At 40.3% G+C, this 14,990-nt stretch overlaps 1 protein-coding gene across 6 annotated transcripts in view; it reads left to right on the forward strand.

Moving 5' to 3' along the window:
- Positions 1–14,990, forward strand: part of PDE1C (phosphodiesterase 1C) — a 304,380-nt gene that overhangs the window by 280,228 nt on the left and 9,162 nt on the right. For 5 of the 6 annotated variants that reach the window (XM_032997371.2, XM_032997372.2, XM_032997373.2 and 2 more), the window contains one exon: positions 14,142–14,207. In XM_032997371.2, coding sequence (XP_032853262.1) covers positions 14,142–14,207 — 66 coding nt within the window. Of the gene's footprint in view, positions 1–5,170; positions 12,530–14,141; positions 14,208–14,990 lie in introns of those variants that run through there. The other variant, XM_032997374.2, reaches the window with a different exon arrangement.

The raw sequence follows: 14,990 nt of genomic DNA on the forward strand, positions 1-14,990 counted from the left end.
TTATATATTTCCATAATGAGCTGATAAGCAAACAACATATATTAAAGCAAAGCTAATTGCTTTCTTCCATCACTGATGTGATCTCAGGTCAAGTGTAATACAAGCTGTCAAGCAAGCATAAAACTCAACATCAGTGTGAGCAGGACTATAAATTGTTTGACGTCATGTATGATTTAGGGATAATTATGTGCCAAAGCTCAAAAATCAGAATACCTTCTATGCTAATGTCATTTCTCCTCCTAGCAAAATGAATGTTAAGCACTTGGGTCATCTGCTAAATTAGAATGATGGTTTTTAAATTCAGTTAAAACATGTATTCAAAACTTTTTCCCAACAGCATTTATTCTTGTTTTCCCTTGCTTTAAACAGGACACAGACACCTTCGAGTAACATTTTCCTTTCTTTGGAAAAAATAATCGCTCTAAAATTTCTCATCCATTAAAAAGACAGATAACGGAGTTGAATTAACTTATAATGCATATTTCTTCTTTATTTTACTGATCTTCTGAACTTTGTTTCTTAGGCCTCATTCATCTATGTTGCAAGAGAAGCAAGAAAATAGCAGAAATATGCAGAATTTATTTCTTCATGGTCTTAATTTTCTTTGAAAAGTCTCTCAAACACCTTCAGTAGGAGATAGAATCATCCAGTGCTGAGAACTGAGCACGGGGATTTTCAACATCTTCATTTTAATCTGAGCACTAGGAGTAGCTTTAACAGTGCTTTTCAGGATATCAATTGCCATACAACAATTTGTCATTTTACCCAGTGCCCGGATGGAGCAGGGTGCTGGAGGAGAGCAGAGTTTGGAATAGTCTTATCCTGAAAATCCTAGGCTTTTAATAAGTGAGGGCAGAGGCTACTTTCAAACAGCACGTCAGTTTTCCTAAGAACACTTGAACAACCCTCCTGCATCAGACCCAAAGTCCCTTTAGCTCTCCATCACCTACCTGGCAACATTTCATAGCAGAGTTCTTGATGAACAAAGAACAAAACCAGGGCAATGCCTTCCCCTTACACCTCTCTGTCTTCCAGAGAGCTAAGGCAGAGCTCAAATCTCTGACTTGGATAGCCTCTGATGGATTTTTCTTCCATTACTTTGTGTAATTATCTTTAGAGCTCCGGTAGTCTTTTGTGTACTGGGTATTGAGGCAACACAATTCAAAATTTATTTAGGCATTGCATGAAAAATCACATCTTTTTATTGACTTCAACTTTGCTGCTTGATAATTTCATTTGATAACCCCCCTTCTTGGACTGTGAGAAACAGTAAGTAATTGTTCCTTATTCACGTTCTTAGCATCACTTAGAATTTCATCTACCTATTATGAGATTCTCCCTGCAACTCTTCCTTTTTAGGCAGAAAACTCATATCATGCATAAACTTTATGTATTCAACTCTCCTTCAAGTGTGACCCTTTTGATATCTGCTGTTTATGTTAGCATGTGACACTAACAGTCTGTGTTACACATGTGGTTATTGGGAAGTGGCAACAGAATCTGATTTTAATAGACATGAGAAATCATGTAAGATTAAATTTTTTCCCCTAAATTTTCAAGAATAAAATATACAAAATACAAAAATGTTCTTTTTCATGTAATTGTACACTGTTTTTTCAAGTTGACATTTTTATGAAGTTACATCATAAACGCATGAAAAGGCATCACCATGGGGAACTCAGTAAGCTATGTACTGAATGACTCAGGTTAACTGAGTCTCTCTTCCTTTGCTTTTTCTGTGTATTAAAATGCTAACTAAAAAATATCTTGGGGTAGTAGTACCTCAAGGGCAACATTAGTTGTTGGTGTGGTGGAGTTCTCCCGTCCCGTAGAAGTGCTCATGCAGCATGCTAAGAAGATGAGATTTGTTCATGCTAAGCACTACTTTTTCACAAGCTGACTGCAAGGTTTCCACAGTCGGTTAAGAAGGAAAAACCTGAGTGTGTAATCCTAGATAACTGTGGTGTCATCTTGCACTTCCTTCATAATTAAGTGTGGCTATATGCTGAAGGAATGCTTATTTGAGCAGAGGAAACAGGGACCACGCAATAGCCTCACAAAAACAGAGACTGTCAAGCAGCTAAGTAGTTTGTGAAAAAAACCCTGCCCATGAAATCCTTATTCCTCATCACACTGTCCTGCAGTCTGCATTCAACGTTTATTGTTGTAGGTGAGAAAATACCAGAGTCTTCTTTTAAATGCAATTTGAAAACCACAGAGCTCAGCCTTGCCCGGGCAGCCTGGCGCGGCGCTGGAGGCGGTGGGGAGGTGTCCTGAGCCCTCTCCGGGCAGCGCTGGGCTTTCGGCGGCCGGGGAGGAAGGGATGGAGGGAGAGGGCAGGCGTTTGGCTGGAGCAGCAGAGCTGGCCACCTTCAAAAGGGGTGCTGGGGGAGCTCAGCCCTCCACTTCCAGCATCACGCCTGTGACTTACGCGCAGTGAGGAGCACGAGTCATTACAAGACGGGTGTAGTTTTTGGGTTAGTCTAAACTCTCACCTCAGTCTAAATGCCTCTGGAGCTCTGTTCCTGTTCTCCAACTGGGTAGCAGATTGTGAAAGTTTGCATTAGACAGGCATAATAAATGCCAACTGCTAAAATGAGTAGTTCTTGTAAGGCCTTGGACTCCAAAGCATTTGTTTTATCACTAAAAGAGAGGCAAATGTGTGAGATTAATCACTGATTGTGCAAAACTGACAGCCAGCTTCCTTGGTGTATGGGTACAGTCGTACACTGAGTAATTCTGTGTGAAGGAAAAGATGAACCGCAGTGTATTTTCACTTCAGTACGTCAGACTGTGTAGTAACATACTAAATATATATGTTCATAGTCCAGCAAGCACAAGTTAAAATGCCTTAGTATAAACTACAAGTTGAAAGCAGAAATGGACTTAATAATCTCGCAGTGGGTGCTGGTATCACACAAAGAGCTGTAGAAGTCACTGCTATTTGCATTGGTGATCAAGGGGACAGCCAGTACTCAACCTTGACAAACAATAGAAACTCATCAGCGACACTGAAGGACTGAGATGTGCATTCGGACGAGGCTATTTCAGATAATGAAATTCAATATATGCCAAGTGAACTACTTAAAGTCACCCTGTGTACCGAGCCCTGCATATTCATTCTCCTTCTTCTTTCAGTTACCCCTGTTGATATGTACTAATATTTGCACTGGATCTATTGTGCTGAAATGGTTGTTGTAGGAAAGGTGTATTGTATCCAAAGGGAAATTCAACTAGGAGACCAGCACATCTGGACTGCCAAGTAGAAAAACAATTTATAGCAAGTGCTGTACTGGAATGTTCTCACTGGAGTTGATGTGGCTAACAGAAACAAAATCAATATATGACTCAGTTCTCCACAGGGAATTTCTAAAGTCTGGAAAAAACATTGCATTTTCCCTTGTTTCATTAACGGGGATGGGAGGGATTAAAAGTCTTGTGAGTATGGATGGTTTAGGAAGAGGAGGGCATATTGGGTGGTAATTTGAGATCTGTTTCAGGTTCCTGCTGTGATTCAACAAATGATTTAAGAGATTCAGAATTAAATACTGGTCAAATAGGTCTTTTAGTCCACATGTCCCAAATAATTACCTTTCCTTCTGGGTCAGTCTTTTCTCTTTGAAATGTAGCTAATGATACATCTCACTGGATTGTTACAATCCTGTAAACGACAGTAAATCAGGCTGAACTTTTCAGATAGGAGACATCAAGGAATGTAGTACTGTTGTTACGGCTATTGTTATTATTGTTACTATTGCCTGTTGCAGATTATGCTGTCAGTAGCGCTGGGAATGTGACAATTCAGTCTAAATAAATCCAATGAAAGCCTCATTCTTTACAACAGTGTCTTAGAATTGCATCAGTGAGCAAGATATTGTAGTGGCAACTTGTGGGGGACCATCCTGAAAGGAAAAGTCCTCCTGCTAACTATACAGTAGAAGAAAAAAATACCAACTCAGTAACAGATCTGTGCAGCCACTGTATACATTCATCAGAGATAATGGCATCTGGCAGCAAAGCCTTAGATCTTTGTTTTGCCAGTCTTTTTTTCCCCTTTGCCCAAATACTACTTAAAAAAAAAAAAAAAAAGGCATATATTCTTGAAAGCAAAAGGAACTGGTTTTCTGAAAGGGACCCAAAGAGATTCTGATATAATCAAATATTTTTAGGCATGCCCAGCCTTACAGATAAGTTCCTCTCTCCTTGGGCTGAATCTCATTGGTTGAGAGATCCTTTCACATGCACTTTAAAACTCTGCTGACATAAGCATTGTCAGAATAACAGTAGCTAAGCAGAGTGCCAGGCGTATTCAGGTAACTGGCTGGGACAGCCAATATTGAGTAAAATATTAATGTTCCTGTTTGAAGCTTTTCCAGAGGATTTCTAGAGGAGGTTATGAAAAGGGTTGGATAGACTGTCCTCTTTCACTAGAAATAAAGAAAAGGTTTCTCGACTACATTACTTCCTCAAGGAGATCTGTTCATTGTGAAGATTCTCTTGTGGTATAACTACATAGAAAACAGCTATGTTTGTACATTCAGGATAATTTTATTCAAATATAGCCTAATTTTGAGGCCAAGGGATTATAATTATTTGACAGAGGAATCAAGGAGATTGTAAAATGCACATATTTTTTTACATCTCAAGCACCTATCCATACATAAGGGTGTGTTTTTCGTTTCAAGCTCTTTGGGAGAAAGGACCTTTTAAAAGGTAGTGCTCTTTTGTGTTTGGAGCATTTTCGTTTCTTCACCTCAAACCACATGTACAACATTGTTGTTTTTGTGAGCAAAAAGGTACTGAAAGAGCTGTGAGCAAGGGTGATCAGAGAGCCATACAGCAAAGAAATGGGATCTCTTGATCTAAGCATGCTGGATTCTGTTACATGATCCCTTTGATGCCAAAGGTTGAATTCCCACTGGATTAGTCAGACAGCAATGGATTTCACTTTGTGTAGGACAGGATGAGATTTCCAGTCGAGCCAATAAGTATTGCTTTGGTGTGCCTCACCTTGCAGCCTTTCGACAGTTAAGCAAAGCTGCACTGCATGGAGGAAATGGGGCTGTCTAAACTGATACCTTTCTTTTTCTTTCCCAGATTACCTGATCCTTGGACAAAGGGGAGAAAGCAGCATTTGACACTTTTCTTTTTCTTTTTTTTTTTTTTCCAGATACAGAAGAATAAAAATATATTAAAAAAGAGACTGCAAATTTCTTTCATCATTTTAGCTGAGCTTCTTCATTCCTGTTCTCCTCCTCCTTCCGCAAAGACCAGTTTCTGGGGAAGGCGTTAAACAACTTTCAAAAAGCTCCTCCTCCCACTGGCTACTTCACAGTTAATGACTCTGGGTTCTAGGGTGGGGGCCTTGTTTTTTTGGGTCGGTTTTATTTTTGTTTGTTTGTTCGTATACGTGTGCATTTTTTGTTGTTTTGGGAAATTTTCTGTTAAAAAAACCAAATGGCAATTTGCTCATGCAAATGGTTCCATTTTTTTGGGGCAGGTCAAGCAAATAGATGAGAGTCATCTTCAAAAGCCAGTATTGCCCTTTGCTATGCCTCAGCTTGTGAAACCAACATTAGGATGATACAAAAGAATATATAAACAAACAAACCAAACAAAAAAGACAACAAAAAAGAAAACATGATAATGCTTCAGTTCTACTCTTTTTATTTTCCCTGAGAGACTTTTCCAATTGCTGGTAGACAGAATTTGACATCAGTTTTACCCTTGCTGTAGATTTTGTTAGTAAGAATGGTGAATTTGTAGTCATTTGACAATTTGTTAGGATTTGATGTCTTCACCAGATGATGCAATGATAGCAAAATGTTGTTGTTTCTAAACAGCAGGCAGACTCACTCAACCCTTGATTTTGTTCTGTTTTTGCAGTTAGTAGTAGGAAAGGAATAATCGATGAAAGCGATATTCCCATGGGGCAAATTTTGTTGTCAGACTCTGAGAGCATGTACTAATGTACTGCTTGACGTGCCTGCCTTGAGATTACAGATAATGTGCTGTTTCCCACATTTCTTCATGGGCTACTAGTAACCACTCTTTGTCTGAGCTAAGAGAAGTAGGGCAGCAGGGAACCACATGGATCAATTATTACTTTCATCTCTGTATGGTCTTTCTTTCATCACTGACTGAATGGACAGGCCAAAGAAAAGGAAAAGTGTTGCTGGAGAAATATGGACAGACAAAACCAAAATGAAAAAGTGTGTCCCAAATACACCGCTGGAGTCAGTGGGTAAAACTGTCTCATCCAGTTGAGTTAGACACACGGAAAGTAGCCATGATTCTGGGTCATTTTAAAGAAGAAATGTTAAAAACCTAACTCGCTCAGGCTTTGATTCAGGAAGGCATCTTTATATGAGAAGCATCAAACATGTATGTAAGTGCTTTTCTGGCTTGGGGTCTTGATATAGGGATCTAGTTAATTGTAAGTAATGTTACCTGTCTATGTGGAAATCAAGACACATGCGTACACAAACAACTGTTTTTTTTTTTTTTTACTAACTCTTTTTTGTTCAGGCTGAAGTCTTGCTATGTTAGTTGTATATGTATTCTACATGGAATCAGACTGCTGTCATGGCTTATTGCTATGTAGAGAACATGCAAAACACTTGCTTAGGAAGATAAATCTTTGGTGTTTTCTTTTCATGTTAAAAAGCACAGGACTTTACCACCAGCCAATATTAGCGCTTGGGTCTCTGTTCCTGCTTATACTGTGCATGTACAGGGACGAGCTTCCTGTGACACTAGCAGAAATCACAGCAATGAGCTCAGCCTAAATCAACATTTAAACGTGAATACCTTCTCACTCAGGAGTGTTTGTATCTGGGATTTTGATTATTGAGGCTAGAGACTTTTTGAGTTCTTTTTTTTGGACACCAGAGTTTGAGTTTGTTCAAAGCTAGAGATTTAGATTAGGTTCGTGCTGTGAAAAGGTTGCACTTCAATCACATGTTTTCAGAAGAAAGAAGTACAAAAATAACTCTTGCAGTTCTTAGAACTCACAGTTGGCTTCATTGAAGCAACTCATTTATATAAAACAAATACAAGGGCACGTAGCGTTCCCGTTCGTGAGCTCTTGGTTCAGTGGTAGCTCTGGGGTAGATTTGCGGAGGAAAGCAGGGTGCTGGGGGGACAGTGGCCCCGCAGTCAGCGCCGAGCACACTCCGTGTTGTGTGACGGGCAGGGGGCTGTGTCACCACGTAGCACTCCCCCACCTCTCCTTCCCCCCCGCCATCAGCATTCAGCCCCGGTAAGAGTGGTAGAATATGACTTCCAGCCCTGACCAAGCTCTTTGAAAGCACATTGGTGAAAATATCAATAATGCAGAGCTGAATACCACAGCGGTGATTCAGTCCCTGCTTAGTCAGACTTCTCACTGAGTGTTTGGTCAGAGGTACAGGATGGTTTAGTCAATATTTTTTAAGTTAACCTTACATAATGTACAGTGACTAATGATGCCTTAGATTATGCACAGCAGAATAATAATAATAATAATAATTTTAAAAACCTGAATCTTCATCTGTTTCTGATAATATATTTTCTTTCTTTCTGGGAGTGACTTCTTTCAGACAGCAAAGCCAGACGTCTTAATTCATGGCTGGTCAGTTCTTGTTTCTCATGCACTGGCACAAAGGTGTGAAATCAGACTGCAAAATGTTTTTCCTCAATGATGGGGTTATTCACCACTGGCAGGAGCTAATAAGTGAAGTGGTGGATTTGCCATCTCTTGGGGACTGCAGAGCAGAGCGGCCATTCTAGAAGAGGTGCCACAGTCAGTTACTGATTTCAGCACACAGGTATGCAGCAAAATGTTTTGCAATATACAGGCAGTCAGAGCTAGCTCTAACGTTCTCCTGCCCATTTAAAATCATTTGAATAAGCTACAGTGGAATATTAGCATTGTTTAGAATTTTTTGTTGTCATGTAAAAAAATCCCCATGAAATCTATTAGCTTGAAAATACATAAAGTAAAAGTGAAATCTAGAAATTGAAATCCTACAAAGAGACTAGGCTAGATGAAAGGATCTATCATGGGGTCCCTTCCCAGCATCACACTTACATTCCCCTACTCTGCTCCCCCACTTCCCTAGAACACTCTGCAGCATTGTGCTAGTGCATTGTGAGCCAAGGAATGGTATGTTTATACACCTCCCAGTTAAACTAGAGATCAGCCACTGTGCAATTGTGTAAAAAAATAATAAAAATGTAAAAAAAAAAAAAAATTACAGAACTGCTTTCTCTTATTTTATTCCACAAAAGGAAACAAAAAAAAAAAAAAAGAGTGGAAAAGGATTAGATGTTCATCAGCTGATGGCCTATGTTTATAAAGAGTGAGAAAGGATTTCTGTTTTTACATCCTTGCCTAACTTTCCCCAGATACATAGGAATTATGTTTTCAGATTACTGCCTTTTCCATTCTCAGTAAGACTATATAGAGCAATGAATGAGCCAGAAATTCTGGAAATATAGGGCTCATACCATTGACTTCATGCTGAAATTCTATAGAATTATTTGGGAGTGCCCACCAGTAGGCACAAAGGGGTCTTCTGGTGCCAGAGTGCTTCTTACGGAGGGCGGCACATGCTGGGAAGCTCTGTGATAAAGACATCACTCTTCTGCCTCTGTGCAGGGGCTGCTGCTGCTCTCAGAAAGCTCTGCCGTGCTGGAAGAGCACCACCAGGCACCTTCTGCTTCCCAGAAACTCTTGTGTAATTTGAGAGGGAGAATCCTGGCACTTTACCCGCTTAAAATAGAGAGCGGTACCATTGCAAGTATCCCTATCAGTGTTTTTTCCTTTAGTTGGGGCTGGTGTTCAGAGAATTAGCAGACCTTTGGCTCATGATGACGTGGTGCTTGAACTCCAGGACACACTATAATTAAAAAAACAAAAAAACAAACAAACAAACAAAACCCACAAGCTATATATTTTTATAGAATCATAGAATCACAGAATGGCTTGGGCTGGAAGGGACCTTTAAAGTTCATCTAGACCAACCCCCCTGCAACAGGCAGGGACTTCTTCAACTAGATGAGCTTGCTCAGAGAGCCATCCAACCTGGCCTTGAATGTTTCCAGGGATGGGACACCTACCACCTCTTTGGGCAGCCTGTGCCAGTGTTTCACCACCATCATTGTATCCTGTTCATTATTTAAATGTCTCGAAGGGTGACAGTTCTCTGGGCTGCACTCAGTCAGTGATTTGAACCTTGCGTTTCTGTGACAACATGCGAGAAGTGTTCACACATGTAAAAGAAAGGATTTGTATACTTCTAAATTACTTTTTTTAATGTACAAACATGTGATACAGTCTCTTAAATGCTTAAGTCAACCAGCTTCCCTTACAAATTACATAATATTTTTTTTCCAAAGTTATATGGTCAGAATTCTATGTTTAATTATAAAAAGATGATGAATGTCACTAATGTTTTCCCTGTTTGACAAAAAAGTTGCTAGAAACCAACTTTTATTTATGCTGCTGATAATATAGGTGGTAGATTAAAAAAAGAAATTTTGAAATTTTAGACTTAAAAGGTATTTCGGAGCAGTTAATCTAGGCAGACTGAAGCTTATGTAAAAGTGCAGCCTTTTGTATAGCTCCAGCTGGTATGAACACATTATGTATTAATACAGTAGGACATTTAGGATCAGAATGAATCTGGAATTTGGGAGCCTGGTTCCCTATAGATGAATGAAAGAGGCAAATTAATTTTTTTTGATGTTTCTTTTTTCAAGCATACATTTTGTGCTTGGAGAGAAACTTTCCAAAATGTAGTTGGTTATGCCAGAGAGGAATGGTATATGGTGGTGTTTTTGCAGACTACACTTTGAATATGCCAATGTTTGCATCTGAATTTAACAAACTCAGTCTCGATGCAAAAATTTTTCAAACTGATAGTGCTGTGCTGCTTTGTAATCAGAAGGTCCGTGAGCTCACCTAGCTAAAGGCAAATACTTCTGCTGTTAGTTCTTGCAAATTCTGCAGTGGGTCCCAAAAGTGGCTTTTAATTAAAAAGCACAATAATCTACTCAAATTAGAAATTATAGAATCTGACAAGGACAGTACTTTTTTTTTGCTTCAACTGGATAAACTAATTCTTCTCTAGGAACTCATGAGATAGTCCTAAATATTTCTTATTAACGCCTTTTTCCTCTTATAATAATGAAACTCATCATCCTCTGATGATCTATGCCATATGTTAGCTATTTGTACTCAGCAAATGACAGCATAATCAAGTCCTTCTATCTTACTCTTTTTTAATCCATCACCTCACCCAATAATTAAAAGCAACAGAGCGATCCTGTGCTTTCACATGTGTTGAACTGGTGCTGATCTCAGAGCTGTGCTGGAGCAGTGTCTGAACATCAGCACTCAAAAGCAGGAACGTGCTGGCTGAGGATGAGACAGAGCCCTGTGGCACTGACTCCGTGCAAACCATTCTGGGCAGTGGGCATCTGTGCTGGCCACATAGAAAGGAGAGAAAACCCCCATGCTTTCACATTTTAAGGCATAAATTCAGCTCCATCCGAAGTGGGTACAGAGGTTTTCCTCCCTTGTGTTACTTACAGCGTGAGCAGATCTGCTCCAGTCTCAGTTTAGTGTCAGGTGTGCATCATAATGTGGTGCTTCCACAGGCAGACGAGTTTTGTGATCCCAGACAACCCTTTCCCTGTCCGGTTACTGTGATCAAAGCAGCAACAGGGTGGGTCACCACTGCCAGTGCCATTGTTTTCTGTTAAAATGAAAAGCTGGTCATGCATTTCCACTTGCTGAGACTGCTTTCTCGTTGCCACAGTGTCCCTTTGGATCCCCAGCAAGCACAGAGGGTTCTGATCTGTACCCAAGCAGGACTGGGACACTTGCCTGGCTTCAAGGCATCAGATCTCCCTGCTCTGACTTGACCACCAAGTAGAAGAAAATGGAGCTACTTCCAGGCAAGCTGACCTGATGCTCAGTTTTAGCAAATTTATTCACCCTCATACCTAAGTGCACAACAGCACTCGCTCCCAAGCCTCACAGCATGCCACAAAATGCCACTCTAGGCATTTTGTATTCTTTCAATTTATTCCAAGTGCATATGTATCAACTGCTGTGTACACTTAACATTCTGGTTTTAGAAGCTACCCAGTGGTAGGAGGAATATATGTAATCCCGTTGTCTCTGCTGGTGGTCGTAGGAGTGCATTCATCAAACAAAATTACTTGTGGCCATTGGGGTTTTCTAGTGATAAAACCCAGCAGTAGAATGACAGAGTGAGCATTTTCCTTTTCTTCTTGCTTGGATGATATTTTTATACACTTTTATACGCAATTTTTTTAAATATTTGCTATTTTTATTGTAGGGTTCTGGTTGGATTTTTACCAGACCTTCTGGTTGTCTACAGGCCCAGATTCTCACAGGAATATTTCCCTTCCATTTTCTCCTTCCCCTTCTTCCCCGATAGACAAAAGCCATCGCGTTTGCAACATCAGCTTAGAGCGAAATAACACCTAGGGCCTGATCACTCTTTTAGTTGCACTGAAATCAGAGGAAGTTGCATGCAAAGTCCCTCTGGTCCCACCGCAGCATCTGGGGTCGAAGACTAAATAAGGGAAACATACACAGCTAATTATGCACAGGGCTGTCTGCGTAAAGCAAATGCATCAGGGTGGCACAGTCTTCCTTTGCTGTGGCGGTAGCAGCTTCCACCACAACGTGCTTAAATAAGACTTTCTCTCTCTTCGTTCTGATGATGCTGCTTCTTGTAGGCACTTCAGTCAAAGTCATCCCCCTGCGCACTGACTGCCTTCAGCGGGGAGGAAGGGTGGACACTGTGGCTTCTCTGTGACAGTAGAAATCACTGCTCTTGGGGTTAACCCTACAGTGACAGGTCCTAACGAAAGTTAAGGAACATTAAATTCCTTGGTAGGAAGGATAAGGGGAAATTAACCAAATTCAAGGATCTTGGTCTTGTAAAATAACCTTTTCTCAGCTACCATTCTGCAGGGAATTCTATGTATGAAGTTGAACATAAACTTTAGAGTATGTTTGTATTAGCAGAACTGATAACAGAGATGTCTTTCTTGATCTGAACTAAAACAAGAGACACCTGTTCTCTAACATTTTTCGAGGGAGAAAGAGGCAGGTTGTTATGCTATTTTGCACTGCGGGGTAGAAAACAAGTTAAAATAAATGCTGAAAGCAAAACTCAATGTGTTTGCTCTTGGGACTGGGTGGGTAGGGTAATGAAAAAAAATCATATTTGATTTGTTAAGATTCATAAGGACAAAAAAAAGTAAAACCGAAATGAATGATGCCATGTAATGCCAAGTATTCTCAACTGTTCTGAGAATAATTTTAAACAATATGTATTTATTGTTAGTTCCTTATTTGAAAGAAGAGGCTTGTGGTCTCTAACTGTATAAAACATTTTTCAACATTCCAGTTTTTCTGTAACTGAGTCCATGTATGTTCATCCTATTACCAAATAAAAACAATGAGGTCTCCACTCCATTTGAATTAAAATTGTAGAAGGGTTAATTTTGTTTTGGTGGTTTCTACATCTGATCCAGATATGGCACTTGCCATTTGCTTTCCAGCATCCAACTCCCCATAGAGTACTAGTAATAATCAACTTTTTTTTTTAAGCATAATGGGAACATTGCTTGGACAGCAGTCATGGCTCACCACTTGCCCCTGTGAGGAGGAGTTAGTGGCATTACCTAATTTCTAAAGACAGGGCAATTGAGATAGAGAAATGAATTGGCATATTTAAGAATGCCAAGGTAAATCTCTACCTGTTCGGGGATCACACGTGTCAACCTCACCTTTCCCTTTTTCTCTTTTGACTGAAATCATAGCCTATAAGAGCATCTAAACCAACAACTGCACACCACACTCATGCCCACTGAAACACTTGCTTCTGTAATTTTTTATTTTTCTGTGCCACTTGCAGCATGAGTATTGATCCCACAGGTCTGGTGTCCTGTGCTCCAGTAATGCTTACAGACCTCCTTTCACAGCATTTCAGCAAACATCTCTACATAGCACCTTCTACAATGTATCTTATTCCACAAGTAGACTCAGGCAGCATCTGTGCAGGAATCATCACACCACACAAGTAATGCCCAGAATTTTCCCATACTGCTGCTGTTTTACTATTTGATCTTTTCCTTAAAAAAGGAAAAAAAAAAAAATCATGATAAAGAGTGTCAGAGACCAAGCCATTCTCTCTAAGGAGGATGTAAAGTTCAGAGACGTCCAATACAAGCGTGAAAGGCTTTGTACATTCCTTTTTGACTGAAATTCCAGTTTTAATTCACTCCTTTCCGGGAGGTTCACTGGCATTGATTTCCTGAAGAACATGCAATGTGCTTGCCACTGTACCTGCTTGTATGCAAGACTCAAACCTTACCATCTTGGTTTGAGTCTGCATGTACCTCCAGTCCAGTGCAAGTAGAGATGAACCCCAGCTGCCAATTGCTGTAAGATGTTGAGGGTGTTGATGTAATCAACTGTGATCTTCAAATCAAAAATACTGACTGCCACAGAGGCAAGAAGGGAGAAAAGATTCTTTGGAAAAAGCACCTAATGGTTTGGGTGGCTCACCTCCGTTTGTGCACATAGTGTCAGAGTCCTTTCTCTGGTGCATATAGCCAGTGATGTAAGTGTCCGGAGCTGTTACCAACCAGTGGTTCCCAAAGTGATGCCAGCCGCTTGCTGAACTGCCGCGGAAGCAAGGTAAGTGCTGTGTAACTGCCTTCACAGCCGTGCCGGGCAATAAAACTGGCAATTGCCAATTCTGTGAGGGCACGGAGGTAGCTGAAAGGAAAGTTGTCAGAGATCTGGCAACAGGTCATAGGTCTGAAACTTAAGAATGTGAAACGCAAAATCAGTAACTTGGGTATCTCCACCCAAACCCGGTAAGTGGTAAAAAGAAAAAGGATATGTTTGATATTGAATCCTTTAAATGGAAAGGCCTCCAGAAGTGAGGCCACTTTCCCGTTAGCCTTACCTAAAACTGTGGATAAGAAATGGCAGAAGGAAGACAGCAAACAGCTCGTAAGTGGTGGAAGAACTATAAAAAGCATTTTTGTGGCTGGTGGGACTACTGTTCATTCATCTCTGCTGAAACTACTCTTTCTGTTTAAAGGTCCAGCGCAACGTTCAGCTGACTTACCAGGCTCAGGTTCCTCAGCAAACCACCTTACACTGCCAGGTCAGTAGGTACCACCTCACTCTAATTTGCTTATGTGTGCAGCTTTAGAAATAGGCATGGTGCCTACTGTTTGGGAGCTGGGCACAGACACATGACTTCCTCTCCAGGTATGGCATGATTTTACATGTCATATTAAAAAAGTTAAATCCATTCACTGGGGTTGAACAGATGAACTGTTCTTTTTAATGGTCTTTACCACACTTCAGGTTTTTTGAACAAATACCTTATGTTTTATGGCTTGCAGTGCAGGCTTCACAGACTATCTTAATTCAATTGGAAAATTAGTTTGGGCCTTTATCACACGGATATAGATGCTGAAGGGAAAAAATAGGGCTGTTTTGTGGACCCAAGCATAGCTTTTTTCTGCCCTTCCCATCTAGCAAATCCTGCTGTTTCTGTTTCACCTCAATAATCATTTTCTTAATCCCTTCATCTTTGTCCCACACAACTGTTAGAAGAAAGGGAGGGTAATATGAAGCAGTTAAACAAAATAATGGCTCAGTGTGAACAAGATACTGTCTTGTGTGCGTATGTAAGGGCATTCATAGACGTATAATTCACAGTAGGTGAAAGAAAGAGTAAGTCAGCAGGAAGACAATAAATCACCAAGCAAAAAACTTCAAGCAAAGTACTTAGAAAGTTTTACTACAGATGTTTTCATCAGTGGCTGCTGTGCCAGCAGATGAGGTATGGTGTGGCTCTGTATATAGGTGCCAATGTGCAGTAGCATGTTTCTGTGCTGTTTCAGTTCTCCAAGCTTCTCATGGTGTGATGCTCTTAGCA

Source organism: Tyto alba, unplaced genomic scaffold (assembly GCF_018691265.1).
Source record: "Tyto alba isolate M040663 unplaced genomic scaffold, T.alba_DEE_v4.0 Super-Scaffold_46, whole genome shotgun sequence".
NCBI classification, from domain to species: domain Eukaryota; kingdom Metazoa; phylum Chordata; class Aves; order Strigiformes; family Tytonidae; genus Tyto; species Tyto alba.